The 18,915-nt window shown below is 46.9% G+C and overlaps 1 protein-coding gene across 13 annotated transcripts in view; it reads left to right on the forward strand.

The window, feature by feature from the left end:
- ZNF462 (zinc finger protein 462) overlaps positions 1 to 18,915 on the forward strand; it is a 153,254-nt gene that overhangs the window by 57,224 nt on the left and 77,115 nt on the right. For 10 of the 13 annotated variants that reach the window (XM_043453782.1, XM_043453784.1, XM_043453792.1 and 7 more), the window contains 5 exons: positions 587 to 836; positions 2,018 to 7,629; positions 8,388 to 8,552; positions 10,139 to 10,425; positions 14,079 to 14,197. In XM_043453782.1, the coding sequence (XP_043309717.1) occupies positions 614 to 836; positions 2,018 to 7,629; positions 8,388 to 8,552; positions 10,139 to 10,425; positions 14,079 to 14,197 (6,406 nt within the window). In that variant the 5' untranslated portion in view covers positions 587 to 613. The remainder of the gene's footprint in view (positions 1 to 586; positions 837 to 2,017; positions 7,630 to 8,387; positions 8,553 to 10,138; positions 10,426 to 14,078; positions 14,198 to 18,915) is intronic. The other 3 variants (XM_043453790.1, XM_043453791.1, XM_043453793.1) reach the window with 3 other exon arrangements.

Genomic DNA, 18,915 nt, shown 5'->3' on the forward strand with positions numbered 1-18,915 from the left:
GGAGGTGTATCTTAATATCAGTTAAGATAGTAGAAGAATAAAAAGTACAGTAAAAGCTTTTTCCACTGCTACTCTGAGGTTCCACACTGTTTCACCATTTGGTGATAAAACATTCATGTTCTCGTATGAAAACAGCTAATGAAGATTGAAGTTTACTCTTTCTTCTATATGGGCAGTCTCTTTACTTCTGAGAAGATTCCAGTTCAAAAAAAAAAAAAAATACGTCTCAGCCAGAATCAAAGTCACTATTAACTTACCAAGAAATCTGAAATCAGTCAAGACACTCTGAAACTACAAAAACTTTTGAAGTATTAAGGGTTTTCTTGACAAATGGCATTTGAAGATATATCAAGCTAGAAAAAGTTTATCTTTTTTTCCCCTCCTTTCTTTGAAGTTATGATGTCAAGGACACCATTCCTATTATGTCTGATTTCCTTTCTTTGACCACTGTTCCATCTGGCAAAGTCCAGTGAGAGAAATTGGCTGATACTGGAATTCTTCCATTAGTGGACTCGTAGCCCCACCAGCTTGGGGGGTATGCAATGAGTACAGGCCTTAAGACGTTTTGTTCTTCCTTCTGCCCCAGGTTCCTAATGTGAGAGAGTAGACCCAGATGATGGAGGTGCTTCAGTGTGATGGCTGTGACTTCAGAGCCCCGTCTTATGAAGATCTCAAGGCGCACATCCAGGATGTCCACACGGCATTTCTGCAGCCGACGGACGTTGCTGAAGACAATGCGAATGAGTCACGATCTGGGTCCATGAATGCCAGTAACCAGACAGAAGTGGAGTTTTCATCTATAAAGGATGAATTTGCGATTGCAGAGGACTTAACAGGTATCTTAACTAGGATCAACTTAACTAAGATCGACACGTCTGGTGTATTTCACTACGCTCATCTATCTTGAGCCTATAGCTGTAGTTCTTTTTGTAAATTTTTTGACAGGAAAGTAGGATTTACTGGTGGGCATGAGTAAGGAGGTGACAGCCCCAAGACTGTAGTGAATGCAGAGCCCACCATTTGTCCAGAGGGCCATGATAAGGGGTGTATTTGACCCCACAGCCATCTGGGATGAGCCGCTTTTCTGCACCATGTTTCCAGATTCATCTGCAGGAAGCTTAGCACATCCCCATTTCCTGGAGGAGCGGCTCTTCTAGTGGCCTGGGAACTTGAACTTGGCCCTGTGGAGGGCCTCAGTCACACACTCCTTGTTCTACAACTTGGTATGGATGGACATTATGACGTGGCCAACGTGAACCCTGGCCACTATGTCCTGGGGCTTTCTAAAGTCACAGCACATACCCTGTCTGGAGCCTGGATTGGGGATGGCATGCCAGTCAGTGTCCCTGGAGGGGACTGTCTTCAAGTTGCTTAGAGCAGCCTGTACAGGTAAAGGCTGTGGACCCTACTGAGGCAGCTGTAGCCATGGTTCTTGACGTGCACAGCTCCTACAGAGCTGCTTGCTCTCTGTGAGCCCTTTTTCTTTTTTATTTGGCTGCACCATGCAACTTGAGGGATCTTGGTTCCCTGACCAGAGAGTGAACCTGGGCCATGGCAAGGAGAGCACAGAGTCCTAACCCCTGGAATTCCCCTTTATGAGCCATTTTTGTGATTTGGGTGTCACGTTTCTCTTGTTGAGTATCCCAGGTAATAGTCCTTCCAGCTTCCTTATGTCTCTCAGCTTCCTTTCAATTTGGAGCATGAGGTAGTATCTTGGAAAGTTCTGGAATGAATATCGCCATTTATGAAACTTGCACAGCTCTGTGGCACATAGAGATGAGGGGAGTCTTGCGCCTGAAGCCAAGCACTACCTTCCATCCATGAGAGGCAACATGTGTATGTTCATTAACGCTTCGTTAATACTCTTCAGGGCCTCATCTTGAGATGTTAGGCCTTTTGAATGTGATGTTTATTAATGAAGAATAATTGAAAAGCAAACTGGATTTGCATGATTGAGTTTCTTGATTTGCTTTTGCTTCGCTCTTCTCCTCCCACTTACCTTATGCTTTCTCTTTAGGTCAAAATGCAGCCGCCTTGGGGACTGGAGGTTACTATGGCCATAGTCCAGGATATTACAGTCAGCATATTGCCCCTAATCCCAAACCAACAAACAAGTTTTTTCAATGCAAGTTCTGTGTGCGCTACTTCAGGTCAAAAAACCTCCTCATTGAACACACTAGAAAGGTCCACGGAGCTCAAGCTGAAGGGAGTTCAGCCGGACCCCCTGTTCCAGGATCCTTAAATTATAATATCATGATGCATGAGGGATTTGGAAAGGTCTTCTCTTGCCAGTTTTGCACATACAAGTCACCAAGGAGGGCAAGAATAATTAAGCATCAGAAGATGTATCACAAAAACAATTTGAAGGAGACCACTGCTCCCCCCCCTGCCCCTGCTCCAATGCCAGACCCGGTGGTCCCACCCATGTCCCTGCAGGACCCCTGCAAGGAACTGCCAGCGGAGGTCGTGGAGCGCAGCATCTTAGAATCCATGGTCAAGCCGCTGACCAAGTCTCGAGGCAACTTTTGCTGTGAGTGGTGCAGCTATCAGACCCCCCGCCGAGAACGCTGGTGTGACCACATGATGAAGAAGCACCGCAGCATGGTCAAGATCCTGTCCAGTCTCAGGCAGCAGCAAGAAGGGACGAATGTGCCTGAGGCGCAGAACAAGAACGACCTCAGCCCCACTTCTAATTCCACCTATCTGTCCATGAATGCTGCCAGCCGGGAGTTACCCAGCACTAACGTCTCCAACTTCAGGGGCTCCATCGGCAACTCCATCATGAGACCCAATTCTTCTTCCACTTCCAAGTTTTCGCCCATGTCTTACCCTCAGATGAAGCCGAAGTCACCTCACAATTCTGGCCTTGTTAACTTGGCAGAGAGATCCCGTTACGGAATGCCTGAGATGACCAGTTCTTCTGCTGACCTGGAAACTAATAGCATGCTGAATGACTCCAGTTCCGATGAAGAGTTAAATGAAATAGACAGTGAAAATGGCTTAAATGCTATGGATCACCAGACAGCAGGCATGTCTGCAGAGCAGCTGATGGGTTCAGATGGCAACAAATTATTGGAGACCAAGGGGATCCCGTTTAGAAGATTCATGAATAGGTTCCAGTGCCCCTTTTGCCCTTTCCTCACCATGCATCGACGTAGTATTTCCCGTCACATAGAAAACATCCACTTATCTGGAAAGACAGCCGTCTACAAATGTGATGAATGTCCGTTTACTTGCAAGAGCTCGTTAAAACTTGGGGCTCACAAACAGTGTCACACGGGTACCACGTCAGATTGGGATGCTGTGAATTCCCAGAGTGAAGGCATCTCCTCCTCACTGAATGAAGGTGTCATGTCTTACGAGAGCTCAAGCATCAATGGCAGGAAGTCGGGGGTCCTGTTGGATCCCTTGCAGCAGCAACAGCCGCCTCCGCCGCCGCCCCCCCCACCACCTCCTCCTCCATCACAGCCTCAGCCGCCGCAGCTACAGTCGCCCCATCAGGTGCCACCCCAGCCCCAGCTGCCCCCGCCGCCTCCCCCGCCGCCCGCACAAGCCCCACCCCTGCACCCCTACAAGTGCACCATGTGTAATTACTCCACCACGACTCTGAAAGGGCTGCGAGTTCATCAGCAGCACAAACACTCTTTCTGCGACAACTTGCCAAAATTCGAGGGGCAGCCCTCAAGCCTGCCGTTGGACAGCGAGACAGACAGCCACCCCTCTTCCAGCAACACTGTGAAGAAAAGTCAGACCTCAATTCTTGGGTTGTCCTCCAAGAACAATTTTGTCGCCAAGGCCTCTAGGAAGCTCGCTAACGACTTTCCGCTCGACTTGTCGCCCGTGAAGAAGAGGACCAGGATTGACGAGATAGCAAGCAACCTGCAGAGCAAAATTAACCAAACAAAACAGCAGGAAGATGCGGTGATCAATGTGGAGGATGACGAGGAGGAAGAAGAGGACAATGAAGTGGAGATCGAGGTGGAGCTGGACAGGGAGGAAGAGCCGCCGGAGCCCGTCCTGGAGGTGCCCACGTCCTTCTCTGCCCAGCAGATCTGGGCGAGAGAGGCCCCTGAGCCCCCGAAGGAGCCCAACTTCAGAACTGTCGCCCATGATTACAATGCCACCAATGGGGCTGAAATAGAGCTCACCCTTTCTGAAGATGAAGAGGATTATTACGGCTCCTCCACCAACATGAAAGATCACCAGGTTTCCAATACTACTCTGCTCAACACCCAGACTCCCATCTACGCAACTGAGCACAATAATGAAAATACCGACTTTAGTGACTCGGGAAGGCTTTATTATTGCAAACACTGTGACTTTAACAACAAATCTGCCCGGAGCGTCAGCACCCACTACCAGCGCATGCACCCATACATTAAGTTCAGCTTCAGGTACATCTTGGACCCCAACGATCACAGTGCAGTGTACCGGTGTCTGGAATGCTACATCGATTACACCAACTTCGAAGACCTGCAGCAGCATTACGGCGAACACCACCCAGAAGCCATGAATGTCCTCAACTTTGACCATTCGGACCTGATCTACCGGTGTCGGTTCTGTTCCTACACGAGCCCGAACGTCCGAAGCCTGATGCCACATTACCAAAGAATGCATCCCACCGTGAAGATTAACAATGCCATGATCTTTTCGAGCTACGTGGTGGAGCAGCAGGAGGGGCTAGGCACGGAATCCCAGACACTGCGGGAGATCCTGAATTCGGCTCCGAAGAACATGGCCACGTCCACTCCCGTGGCCCGGGGTGGCGGTATGCCAGCTCCGTTCCCCAAAAACACTCCTTCCAAGACCTTTCCTCCAGAATGTGAAAATCAGAAGGACCCCTCGGTCAACACTGTGGTCGTGTACGACTGTGACGTTTGTTCCTTCGCGAGTCCGAACATGCACTCTGTGTTGGTTCATTATCAGAAGAAACACCCAGAAGAAAAGGCTTCCTACTTTAGGATCCAGAAAACCATGCGAATGGTGTCTGTGGACAGGGGCTCTGCCCTTTCTCAGTTATCATTTGAGGTGGGTGCTCCAATGTCTCCCAAAATGTCCACCATGGGTTCCCCACCCCCCCCACAACCCCCGCCACCAGACCTCAGTACTGAGCTTTACTACTGCAAACACTGTTCCTACAGCAATCGGTCAGTTGTGGGAGTCCTTGTCCACTACCAGAAAAGACACCCAGAAATAAAGGTTACTGCCAAATATATCAGACAGGCTCCTCCCACAGCTGCAATGATGAGAGGGCTGGAGGGGCCCCATGGCTCCCCCCGGTCATCCGCCCCCATGCAACAGCTCAACCGGAGCAGCTCCGAGAGAGATGGCCCTCCCGTGGAGAATGAGATGTTTTTTTGCCAGCACTGTGATTACGGGAACCGGACGGTCAAAGGTGTCCTCATTCATTATCAGAAGAAGCACCGAGACTTCAAGGCCAACGCGGACGTGATCCGGCAGCACACGGCCACCATCCGAAGCCTCTGCGACCGCAACCAGAAGAAGCCTGCCAGCTGCGTGCTGGTCTCCCCCTCGGGTGTGGAGCGGGACAAAACAAAATTGCGAGCGCTCAAGTGTAGGCAGTGCTCGTACACCTCCCCCTACTTTTATGCCCTGAGGAAGCACATCAAGAAAGACCACCCAGCCCTGAAGGCCACGGTCACGTCCATCATGCGATGGGCATTTCTAGATGGCTTGATAGAAGCTGGCTACCACTGCGAGTGGTGCATCTATTCCCACACAGAGCCAAGTGGTTTGCTCCTACATTACCAAAGGAGGCACCCCGAGCATTACGTGGATTATACCTACATGGCCACCAAGCTCTGGGCGGGGCCAGACCCGTCCCCTCCCTCTCTCACTATGCCAGCTGAAGCCAAAACGTACAGATGCAGAGACTGTGTTTTCGAAGCCCTCTCCATCTGGGACATCACCAATCACTACCAAGCATTCCACCCTTGGGCCATGAACGGGGACGAGTCGGTGCTGCTGGATATCATCAAGGAGAAAGATGCCGTGGAGAATCCCATGCCTTCCTCTGAAGACCTGGTGGGCCCTTTGAGTTGTGAAAACAGTCTGCCCGGCCCGCTCCCCGAGCAGGAAGGCGAATGCCCCGAGGATGCCAGGCTTTCCCCTGAAAAGACCATTCAGCTTGCCTCAGTTAACCCCGCCATCTCCTCGACCCCATACCAGTGTACCGTGTGTCAGTCTGAATATAACAACCTGCATGGCCTCCTGACCCACTATGGGAAGAAGCACCCAGGCATGAAGGTGAAGGCTGCCGACTTTGCCCAGGACATCGATATCAACCCCGGCGCTGTCTACAAATGCAGGCACTGCCCTTATATCAACACCCGCATCCACGGGGTCCTGACCCATTACCAGAAGCGACATCCGTCCATCAAGGTGACCGCCGAGGACTTCGTGCACGACGTGGAGCAGTCCACCGACATAGCCCAGAACGACGTAGAGGAAACGAGCAGGATCTTCAAGCAAGGGTACGGCGCCTACCGCTGCAAACTGTGTCCCTACACACACGGCACTTTGGAGAAACTCAAGATCCACTATGAGAAGTACCACAACCAGCCGGAATTCGATGTCTTTTCCCAGTCGCCCCCGAAGCTGCCCATGTCCCTCGAGCCGGAGATAACCACTGAAGTGAGCCCCTCCCAGGTATCGGTGACCGAGGACGAGGCGGGAGAGGAGCCCGTGTCCACGTCTCACTTCGCTACCTCGCACCTCGTGTCCCACACTGTGTTCCGGTGCCAGCTCTGCAAGTACTTCTGCTCCACGCGGAAGGGCATCGCCCGGCACTACCGCATCAAACACAACAACGTGCGCGCCCAGCCCGAGGGCAAGAACAACCTCTTCAAGTGCGCCCTGTGTGCCTACACCAACCCCATCCGCAAAGGGCTGGCTGCCCACTACCAGAAGCGCCACGACATCGACGCCTACTATACCCACTGCCTGGCGGCCTCCAGAACCATCAGCGACAAGCCCAACAAGGTGATCATCCCGTCGCCGCCCAAGGATGACTCCCCGCCACTCAGCGAAGAGCTGCGGCGCGCCGTGGAGAAGAAGAAGTGCTCTCTCTGCGCCTTCCAGTCCTTCAGCAAGAAGGGCATTGTGTCCCATTACATGAAGCGCCACCCGGGGGTCTTCCCCAAGAAGCAGCATGCCAGCAAGCTAGGGGGCTACTTCACCGCGGTCTATGCCGACGAGCACGAGAAGCCAATGCTGATGGAAGATTCGGAAGAGAGAGGCGCCTTCGAGAAAGCCGAGGTGGAAGGAAACGAAGGGCAGGACATCGAGTGGCTCCCGTTCCGCTGCATCAAGTGCTTCAAGCTGTCCTTCAGCACGGCCGAGCTGCTGAGCATGCACTACACGGACCACCATAGCCGGGACCTCAAGAGGGACTTCGTCATCCTGGGCGGCGGCCCCCGGCTGCAGGGCCCCGCCTACCAATGCAAGCATTGCGAGAGCAAACTGCAGAGCACCGCCGAGCTGACCTCGCACTTGAACATTCACAATGAGGAATTCCAGAAGCGTGCCAAACGTCAGGAGAGGAGGAAACAGCTTTTGAGCAAGCAGAAATATGCAGATGGTGCTTTTGCAGATTTCAAACAAGAGAGGGTAAGGATATGTTTTGATTTCCCTTCCCCCAGGAGGCCTCTCATCACTGGTGCCCACATGCACTTCTTCGCTGCCAGCCAAACCGCTCCGGGCTTCCTAGTGACTTAGCTTGCCAGAGAGCTCAATAAGTCAATTAAACATTTCGAGCTTGATTATCTCCCCCATTCTCTGCTCACCCTTCTCCACCGCCCCCGGTCCCCCTCCCTGTGGTCCCTCCCAAGGTTCCCCAGGGGAGGGTCGGGTGGTTTTCCTGTATTATCTGAGGCCTAGTTCACGACAACCGCTCGCTCTCTTAACCAAGGCAGTTGTGGGCCATCTCTCCTGTCCTTAGTGCTTCTCAGCCATGCCTTGGTTTGCAGTGTCGTCTCCACGAACCAGACATCTCCAGGAGTAGATTTTTGTTTTTCTTTTCTTTTTGGTCAAGAAGTTCACTCATGGCATAGCTCATGCAACGTTTCACCTGCGTAGTTGAACGATGGGTTTGAAAGCCAGATAACTGGGTGGCAGTGATGATGAGGCTTCTGCACCGAGAACTTCTCTCCTCACAAGTCGTCACCTATTGGGGTTCCGGAGACTTTGCGTAGTCGGCAGCGCGCCTCGCCTCTGATGAATTCATTATGTAAAAATGCTCGCATATATCTCCCTTGGTTCTTAACCTGCTAATCTGCTGTAACGTAAAATCTAGTAAGCTGCAAGAATAAATGCCGGCCATTGAGGGAGGGCTCGGAGTACTGATGGCTACCACTGTATTTTACCAGCCTTTTGGTCACTTAGAAGAGGTGCCAAAGATCAAGGAGAGGAAGGTGGTGGGCTACAAGTGTAAATTCTGTGTGGAAGTGCATCCGACGCTCCGAGCCATCTGCAACCACCTCCGCAAGCACGTCCAGTACGGCAGCGTCCCCTCCGTGTCTGCCGCCGTGAAGGTGAGCACTGGGAAGGTCTGGATGAGAAGTCTTGTGTGTGAGCTATTCGCGTTCCTAATCCACGCCGCTGCTCAGAGCCACTCAGGAAAGGGCGTCTCAGACGTGGGCATTCCTGAGTTACACTGGGATCGGTCTGGCTTGTTTTGATTTCTTTACAGGTTGGATCCTCCTCATCTTCCGTGTCTCCACCCGGTTGCATTTCGATCTGGTTCCCCTCCACGCGGATAGTTCGGTGGAAACAGAAGATCCGGGCCTCTGGATACAGGAGGCTTTGGGTCACCTTCCTGTGCTGTGTTTGCGCTTCCAAGTGTTTTGAGCTCTTGAGAGGAGCCCTGTGGCTTCTCTCCCCATCCTCTTCTGCTCCTCCTGCTGCTTGACTTCTTGTCTGTCTTTCTCATCTGGTAATGGTGCAGAGAGCCCAGGAGAATCTGTCTTTTAACTTCTTATTCTGGGTCCTCGGAGGAGCATTAAGAAACGTTACATCTAAAACTGAAAGCCTTCAAGTCACAGTTGGCCCTGTGAGCCCTTTGACCTGATTTGTCTCCCCATCCCCTTTCCCTATATGTTGCTGACAAGCACCTCCCCTCTGCCTCCGACGTGTTATCTGGCCACCTGTTTTGAACATCACAATCTTATTAGTCACTGTTTTAATAACCAAGCCGCCATCCCTGCTTCCTAGGATATTGTTAGCCACTGATCAGTTTTGAGCAGAGAAGTTAGTTCACGGCTCTGCCCTGTCTCTTTGGATACATGAATGTGCTTTTGTCATGGGCCCTTCTCGATCTCGCGTCCTGTTTTGCCATCGTGGCCTGGAGGTAAAGCTTCTGCTTTTCCCATTGAAGACTGGAGCCTTCCTGCTGGCGACATAGCCGTCAGTGGTGCTGGGACAGCAGCGGCCAGGTCCTTGCTCGCCATCGTGGTGTGTCCCAGCCTTGCGTCCCCGAATCGCTCAAGGGAGACAGAGCAGCTCTTCCTGTGTAATCAGTAATCCAAGGAACCACCTCGAAGCACAAGCAACTTAAACCCAGGCTTCTCCTTAATTTTTTGTATTGACTATATAGCAGCCTTCCGTCAAGGGGTGACGTCACCATCTGTGGGCTGGAGATGAGCATGGTGGCAAACAGCTGGATCTTTCAGTTTCCTTCCTCTCCTGAGGGTGTTCCAAGGCTCCTAAATGCCCAAACCATTCTGTTTTTCCTTCTTCCTGCCTTTCTTCCTTTCTCAGAGCCATAACCCTAATCTGCTTTGTACCAGTTTCAGTAGGGTCCCAATTAGAATTTTCTCTGTATGATGGGAGATAAGGGAGTGAACTATCTACAAAAGTGGGAGAGCCCGTCCCTCACATTTCTCAGACAGTAGCAGCCTATGTCCAGATGGTGCCCTCCACCACCACCACTGCATGAGGATGGCATTCGGGTGTGCCCTTCCTCTAGGGGGAGCCAGAGAGGCAGGGGAGGACGCCTTAACAGGAAATGCTGATGAGTTTGGGAGAATGAAGGGAGAGGAGGAGAGGAGGAGAGCTGGGGGCAATGATGATGGATATTTATTTTGTTGGTGGGGCTTGTGTGTGTGTGTGGTTCTCTTAGCAGGAGGCTGAAGACCCTTCCCACTTGTTCCTGGATGGACTGGAAGCAGCCAAAGATGCCCCTGGCGCCCTGGTGGACCGGGTGGATGGTGAACACTGCTTGCTTGATGGAATGTTGGAGGATGAGACCCGGCCGGGGGGATACCATTGTAGTCAATGTGACAGAGTCCTGATGTCCATGCAGGGGCTGCGTTCTCACGAGAGGAGCCACCTGGCCCTGGCCATGTTTACCCGCGAGGACAAGTACAGCTGCCAGTACTGCTCCTTTGTTTCCGCTTTCAGGCACAAGTAAGTGCTTGCCGAGGGCCCCCGTGGTACCCGGGGAGGGCCGTGGCGGGCCCGAGCGGCTGCAGGAGTCTCAAGACCCCTCTCCTGGCCCACGCCCACTGTTGAGCTGGCTGTGTTACCTTGAGCCTCAGTCACCCCATCTGTCAAATGGGGCTGAGAACAGGAGACTGGTCACTTGATACCAGACTTGGCAAAATCAAGTGTCTTTCAAAAAAACTAGAGTGCAGTTAATTTACAAGTTTGTGTTAGTTTCAAGTGTATAGCAAAATGATTCAGTTACACACACACACACACACACACACACAAATACGTACACATATTCTTTTTCAGATTCTTTTCCAGTATAGGTTATTAATATAAGATATTGAGTATAGTTCCTTGTGCTAAACAATAGGTCCTTGTTTACATATTTTATATATAATAGTGTATACTTGTTAATCTCCCTACCCACCCCCCCCAACTATCCCCTTTGGTCACCATGTGTTTGCTTTCTGTGTCCATGAATCTATTTCTGTTTTGTAAGTACATTCATTTATATCATTTTTTAATACTCCACATATGAGCAATATCATATGATGTTTTTGTCTGACTTACTTCACTTAGTATGATCATCTCTAGTTGCATCCATTTTGCTGCCAATGTCTTTTTTATAACTGAGTAACAGTCCATTGTATATATATGCCACATTTTCTTTATTCATTTATCTAACAGTGGAAATCTAGGTTGCTTCCGTGTCTTGGCTGTTGTGAATAGTGCTGTTGTGATCATTGGGGTGCATGTATCTTTTCTAATTGGAGTTTTCTAAATTGGGCATTTTAAAAAAATGACGGTTTTGGAGGAATTGCTATGATCTACACCAGGAAAGATCAGAGAGTACATGAGTTTACTGGTGCATCTGTCAAACATTCATCCAGAGCCTAGTCATCATATGAGGAAGTAAGTTTCCATTTGGGAAATTTAAGTGGCTAAGGAGGTGAAATTAGGACTGTTAACCCATGTGACCAAAGAGTCATTGCTTGCCTTTTTTAAAAAAGAAGACCTGGAATGGTAAAGAAGTTTATCGATGCTGGAGAGATGTTTGAAATGTAGGGGGGTTGGCAGAGGGAGCTTTCCACTACTTGGCACAGCTTTGAAATTGCACATTAGGTTTTTGTGTGAGGCCGTTCAGAGTGATGGGAAGAGGGATGGTTCTGAGATGCAACAACCTTTTGTTGCCTTTCTCTCACAACTGTATGAGCGAGAAATATTCAATAACATGTTCTATAGTCTTGGATGAAGGGGGCTGATTGTGAGGCTGACATGCTGTTTATTTTTATCATAATTGAAAATAAATGATGGGCTGTTTGCTTCTTCAAAAAGATAAAGTGCTAGTTAGTGGTTATTGAAAGGCAAGAAGAGGCGATGCTTCTACCGAGGTTAGGGAGGGTTGCAATGGCTTTTATGATTATACAGGACCTAGTATCTAATCTTCGTCATCAGATTCATGCTCTGGCCTCAAACTAGTGTAGTTCTCACCTGTTCAACACATGTTTGTTGGACAGCGACTCTCTTTTCTGACACACAGAACCTCAGTAAGTTGTTGTGAATAAATGAATATGCTCTGTTGTAAATGCTTTGGGGGGAATATAAACATGAATAGGACATGGTTGGTGGTCTAAAGGAACTCAGGGTCTAGTTGAGTTATAAGTAAAGGAAGCATACAAATGACTTGGCAAAATAACGCACATGTCTTTAAAAAATGTATCAATAAAATGCTACGAAGTTTCAAAGAAGAGAGATGGTACATCCACTTTTGAAGAATCAGGATTTTATGGAACCAGGGAGTTTTTGAGTCAAGTCTTCAAGTAGGAAGGTAGGACTTGAAGAATTTGGAAAGAACATATAGTGTGAAAGAAAGATGAGAGACGAGGGTCCTGAGGAAGAAGGTGATGCTCAGAGGCACTCAGCTGGTGGTCCTGTTGGACTTTTTGGGGTGGCGGGGCACAAGATATGTGGGATCTTAGTTCTCTGACCAGGGATCAAACCCATGCCTCCTGCAGTGGAAGCATGGAGTCTTAACCACTGGATCGCCAGGGAAGTCCTTGGTTGGACTAATTTTTAAGTGATATAGTAGAAGGTAAAGTCTGAATACTTGAGACCCTATTTGGGGTCTTTGAATGGGGAATGCATGCTTTGTAATTTACGTTACTGGTAATGAGTAGACATCTTAATCACTGACATTTGTCAAGCCTCACTGTGTGCCAGTGTGCTACGTACCTTCAAGCATTATCTCATTTTATTCTCAGAACAGCCCTATGAAGTATGGTCCCATTATTATCTCCATTTATGGATAAAGAGAAGTCAGGTCTTTTATCGTAGAGAAGTTGTGTAACTTGCCCAAGGCCACTTGGCTTATGAGTAATAGCTGGTGTTTGATCCCAGGCAGTCTGACTGCATCGCTTGTGCTTTTGAGTTGGGGGGAAAAATGGGGGAGACCAAGTAGGAGCCTCATGATAGATAGCTGAGCCAATGGGTTAGAAGGGAACTTGGGAAACAGTTAAGGGAAGGACGATCTTCATGGCTTGGAAAAATTGACTTCTTGGAGGGGAGACTGGACAGAGTACAGTGCAAATGACATGGAGGTTTCCAGTCCAGTTGACTGACAGCATGGAAGTGCTCTTTCTAAAAACAAGGAAATGAAGAGAATTTGTTTTGGATTAAAAAAAAACAAAACAAAACTGCCTCTTTTGTTTCGGGTTGGTTGAGTTTAAGATAGCTGAAGGACGTCCAGAAGGAGGTGTCCTGAGGCAATGGAAAGTGCTGCTTGGGAGCTTGGGAGAACATTATATATTTAAATGCTAAGAAGTACCGTTCCCATATGAGTCATTTAGAATGGAATCTAGTTCTCTGGGGCACTGATACAAATTAGAACATCTTCCCACACCTTGTTTGGTAGATTTATTATTTTTTTAACAGTAGTAATTATTATGAAATACTGGGAGTTCATTATAATAATTTCTGTATAAGTTGCTTCTGAAAGACTGGTATACAGCAAACATGGTTTTATCAGAAGGCAAGGCCAGCCTTTGGATCATACAGCTTCCCATAAACTTGCCTGCCTTGGGCCTCCATATTTATAAAGACTGTGGAAACAGACAGCCCATCGCAGATAGTTCAGCCACTTTGAAAGCTCCCTGCCCTGCACAGGTGTTCATGGTGGAATTAAGATTTAAGAAGAAAGTCAGCCCTTTTTACATACAAAGTTTCTCTAAATCTCATTTTGTGGGGGAAGATGGGGAATAAGTTCAAGGCCTCTTTGATAGACACTCCTCACTGACTTTGCAGAAAACTAATTTGTCCGTATTTTACCTTTTGTTTTTGGATGTCCTCTTCTACTTTGCAATGCTTTAGAGAAGGGAAAATAAGTCTACCAAGACCTGTTTCCATTGCCATGTCTCTCAATCCAAAAACATTTTTGATTTCTTCCTTCCTTTAGCTTCCCCAGCTCTTGCCAATCTTTTTTTTCCGGTTAAGTGCCATCCTTGGAAAGTAACAAAATTACTTTGAACAGCTTAGAAATGGGATTTCTGGAAAAGGGCAATGAGAAAATGTTGGATGCTGTTTTTAATCCTGTCATTTCCTTTTTTTTTTTTTTTTTTCTCTTCTACATCCAGTTTGGATCGCCATATGCAAACCCACCACGGACACCATAAACCATTCCGATGCAAACTCTGCTCCTTCAAGTCCTCCTACAACAGCCGGCTGAAGACACACATCCTCAAAGCTCATGCTGGTGAGTTGTTGTTCGTTGTACACTAGTTCTCTGAATTTGAAATCCAGTGGTCTTTAGTGAGTGAAATTTTAAGTCTCTTGCTCCATACACATGAGAATAAGTTTTCTTTGAAATCGTCATGAATTCAGTTTTATCTCAATCTAATAAAGAAAAATTAAAGAATGGCCCCAAAGGCAAAATAATACCAAGCCCCATGTCACCCATGTCATAGTTGGTTCATTCAACTAATATGTATCCATTAACAGATTTTTGCTACTCATGGGTTCTGTTTTTTTAAGAGAAATATCTAAATTACCTAGACTTTCTAATGGAAGTGCAAGAATTGGTACATCTACTAAAAGTAATTTCCAACTAAAATAAAGTTATAATCTTAGAAATGTTGAAAGGGGCAGAGAGAAATCAGGATATCTGAGATTTCTCCTGAGATGCCCTTAGATGCATTTCCATGTCCCAGATAAGAAGAGACCTTGGGGTCCTGAGTGTCCAGGAGCTGTGCTGACCTCTGTTACTCTGTCTTCTCATCGGGCTGGTCTCATGAACATCCCTTAACGACTAGGCTCTGCCCTAAGAAGATGTGATAGTCATCATCTCATTTAATCCTCAAAACAGCCCTAAAGGGTGGATGCTGTTGTCACTCTTCACTCCTCAGGTGAAGCTACAGAGATTCAAAATTGTGTCCTGCTCATGGCCACCCTCGTGACTCAGATGGTAAAGAATCCCCCTGCAATGCAGGAGCCCCGGGTTTGATCCCTGGGTCAGGAAGATTCCCTGGAGAAGGGAATGGTTAGCCACTCCAGTATTCTTGCCTGGAGAATTCCACGGACAGAGGAACCTGGCGGGCTATACAGTCCATGGGGTTGCAAGAGTTGGACACAGCTGAGCGACTGACACTTAACACTTTCTCAGCCACAGAACCCATTCACTGAGAATTTGACTCCAGAACAAAAACCAAACATCCTTGCACTCACATGTTGCTACCTCTCTCTGTTTTGCTCTTCTCTACTTGGCGTATGATGGAGATGCCCACAGATAGCTAATCAGAACTCGGCCGAGAGAGGAAAGAAGCCTGAGTAGGAAAGGCAGTGGCAGGGGGGCCTGGGGGCATTTCCCATGATTCCTCAGTCCTCTGAGAAGCCCGACTGTACCGCCGCCTCTGGTCCCTCTCAGAGGTGTCCACAGCCCTTGAGGAACTTGCTTCAAATGCAGGGGGAAGTTGGGGAAACAGACAACTTTAGAATAGCTACTGATACTATCGGAGATTCTTCTAGAGATCAAGTCTCCTCCATGAGTTTCCTCAGCTAAGGTATTTAGAATACTAGTTGAATTCTAGTTTATTTTTTACTTTTTTATTGGTGTATAATTGCATTATAGTGTTGCGTTAGTTTCTGCTATACAATGAAGTGAATCAGCCCTATATAAACATAATATCTCTTCCCTTTTGAACCTCCCTTCCACCCCTCCCCACCATGAATTCTGGCTTTAAATTTTTCAGTCAGCTAGAACTTTTCCGTCTCATTTATTAACTTCTGTTGTATGGCTATGAAAACTGCCCAGAACACAAGTCCTTCACTTTGGTCATCTCTTCATCCCCTGTGGCAGAGAAGGCAATGGCATCCCACTCCAGTACTCTTGCCTGGAAAATCCCATGGACAGAGGAGCCTGGTAGGCTGCAGTCCATGGGGTCGCTAAGAGTCAGACACAACTGAGCGACTTCACTTTTACTTTTCATTTTTATGCATTGGAGAAGGAAATGGCAACCCACTCCAGTGTTCTTGCCTGGAGAATCCCAGGGACGGGGGAGCCTGGTGGGCTGCTGTCTCTGGGGTCGCACAGTCTGACACTACTGAAGCGACTTAGCAGCAGCAACAGCATCCCTGTGGAAATAAGACCATCTCTTTGTTATTTCCTGAATGTTGGGTTCTGTTGAACTGTCTTAATGGAGTAAAACTACTGAAGCTTTAAGTTCACAGCAGGTGTCGGGGTGCGGGGGGGTGGTCGGCAGATTAGCTGTATAGGCTCTTTTCTGTTAGTATTTTTAAATCTCCCAGAACATTTTACTAAAGTCCAAGGAGTAAGAGGTTTTGGGGATCAAGCCATTCTTTTCTAACTGGTGTATATTGTAAATTATTCAGCTGGGACACCATCCTCAGAAGTTTCTCCTATAGATCTCGGCCTTGTCAAAAACACTTTACCAGTGGGAGTTGGGTAAGTGATTTGGCCTGTGGGAAGGACTTTAAAATAAAGTGCCACAGGCTACACACTGACTCTAGGGCATTGAGCTGAAGCGTATATTCTTGGAGCTGACCAAGCAGACTGGCTTTCTGTGCTCACTGGTTGGCAAGAAGAAAGCGTCCAGAGAGAGTGGGAGCCATGTTATCTAGTCCTCTGCACACCTTGGACATCTTGGTATCTTGCAACCTTGGTATCTATGACATGGCTCAAGTCAAATCATTTTCCAAAAAGACTCTTGACTTGTCTGTTCTACTCAATAGAGTATTTTATTTTAAAGGGCAAAAAGTAGTGTGTACTAACCAGATACCTGGATTGGAAGTCTCTCTCAAGTTATGCCACTTAGGACCACCCACCAGGGTTCACATAGCCATCTTTGCACTGAAAAATCAAGAAGTGAAATAAGAAGAGCAGTAGTATATAAAATGACAATTATGCTTATTATTTTAATTGTTTATTAAAGTGTTTATTTATTTGGCGGTACCTGGTCTTAGTTGCAGCATGAGGGATCTTTAGTTGCAGCATGTGGGATCTAGTTCTCTGACCGGGGATCAAACTTGGGCCCCACCAGGGAGGTCCCTGTATTTATTATGTTAGTAAATATCATTGTTCATGCCCAGCATTATCCTGTAGCTCCCAGGTCATGGTTTGAGGAGCGTGGAATTGACTGATTTCTTGTTTGGGTCCTCTGACTTCTTTGAGCTTCCCTTCTGCTTTGGGCTATAGCATGTTGCATCATTCAAGGTTTTGTGTGGGTCTCTTCAAGGCTTTCTTGGAAATGCACGCTGTGGGGGTCATCAGTTGTAAAAAGGAGGCTGAATGCAGGACTTTGGATGCTGGCCTCGCCTCACATGAAGCCACTTAGTAATTTTCCACTTAGTAATTAGGTGGCAGGAAGGTAACCATCACAACAGGGTAAAAGCAAGGATGGAAGTTTACTTGATCTTCCTTGCTTTGCTATAGTGAGCAATTTGTCTGTAGCACATTAGCAGCATCGTCCTCAGTTCACATTCACTGGTCCTGTACTCTGGATTTTACATTTTACCTTAAAAATAAATTTAAAAAATACATGTTCGTTAGAGAAAATTTGAAAATAAAAGAAGAAATGTAGTAGCCATTCACAACCTTATTATCTAAAGACCACTGTTATTAATATTTGATAATATTTCCTTTCAACCATTTCCTCTGTAATTTTTTCTCCTAGTTATGATTATAATTTAATGTATTATGCCTTTCTATTTTTCTGAGTATCAGAAGTTTATTTTCCTGTGTATGACCAACTCTTTAAGAATTTATTTTAATGAATAGTAATTTATCAAGAAGATATACCCACATTTACTTAATCATTTCCCTGGGGTTGGAGACTTAGATTGTTTCATTCCTTTTCTAAGCATAAATAATATATATTTCTAAATAGAGATTTCTAAGTACTAAAGGATATTTCCTTAATATAAACTCTCAGAAGTGGAATTACTGAATTTCAGGCCTGAGCTTTCTAAACTTATTGTTGTTAAAAGCAGAATTGCTTTCTGAGTTGATTGTACCAGTGTTTGTCTGTCCAATGAGGTATGCATGCCCATTTTACACCCTGCAGTTCATTTAAAAGCTGGCTTAGGGCAAAAGTAAATCATACTCTCATTTAACTTGATCATAGTGATCTGTGCTGTATTTCAGTGGTATAAAAACAGTTAAAAGGAAAGTACTTTTAGAAAGCAAACTTATGGTTACCAAGGAAAGAGGGGGAATAAATTGGAGATTGGGACTGACATATACACGCTACATATAAGAACCTCCCGGTGTTTAGTGCAGGGAACTCCACTCAGTACTCTGTAATGACCTTTGTGGGAAAAGAGTCTATAAAAGAGTGGATATATGTATAACTGATTCACTCTGCTGTACAACAGAAACACAACATTGTAAATCAACTATATTCCAATGAAAATTATTTTGAATAAAAAAAAAATACTTATTTCTACGTAGGGAAGTGAAAGTCGCTCAGTTGTGTCTGACTCTTTGCGACCCCAAGGACTGTACAGTCCATGGAATTCTCCAGGCCAGAATACTGGAGTGGGTAGCATTTCCTTTCTCCAGGGGATTTTCTCAACCCAGGGGTCAAACCCAGATTTCCCTATTACAGGCAGATTCTTTACCAGTTGAGCCACAAGGGAAGCCCAAGAATATTGTGGTGGGTAGCCTATCCCTTCTCCAGTGGATCTTCCTGACCCAGGAATCAAACCGGGGTCTCCTGCATGGCAGGTGGATTCTTCACCAACTGAGCTATTTCTATTTAAATGCCCTTTATATTGAAAATATAAAATATTTATTTTATAAAAATATAAAATTAAAAATTTTTAAATATATGAGCTACACACAGATGCACACATTTTTATATATGTATACACCTCTGTCATTTAAGAAATCACTTTGACCCATTTCTGTACTGTTGATCAGATAGGGAAATAGAGTTGTGTTCTCAAGTTTGTGAACGG

The sequence above is a fragment of the Cervus canadensis genome, chromosome 30 (genome assembly GCF_019320065.1).
Source record: "Cervus canadensis isolate Bull #8, Minnesota chromosome 30, ASM1932006v1, whole genome shotgun sequence".
Lineage (NCBI taxonomy): Eukaryota > Metazoa > Chordata > Mammalia > Artiodactyla > Cervidae > Cervus > Cervus canadensis.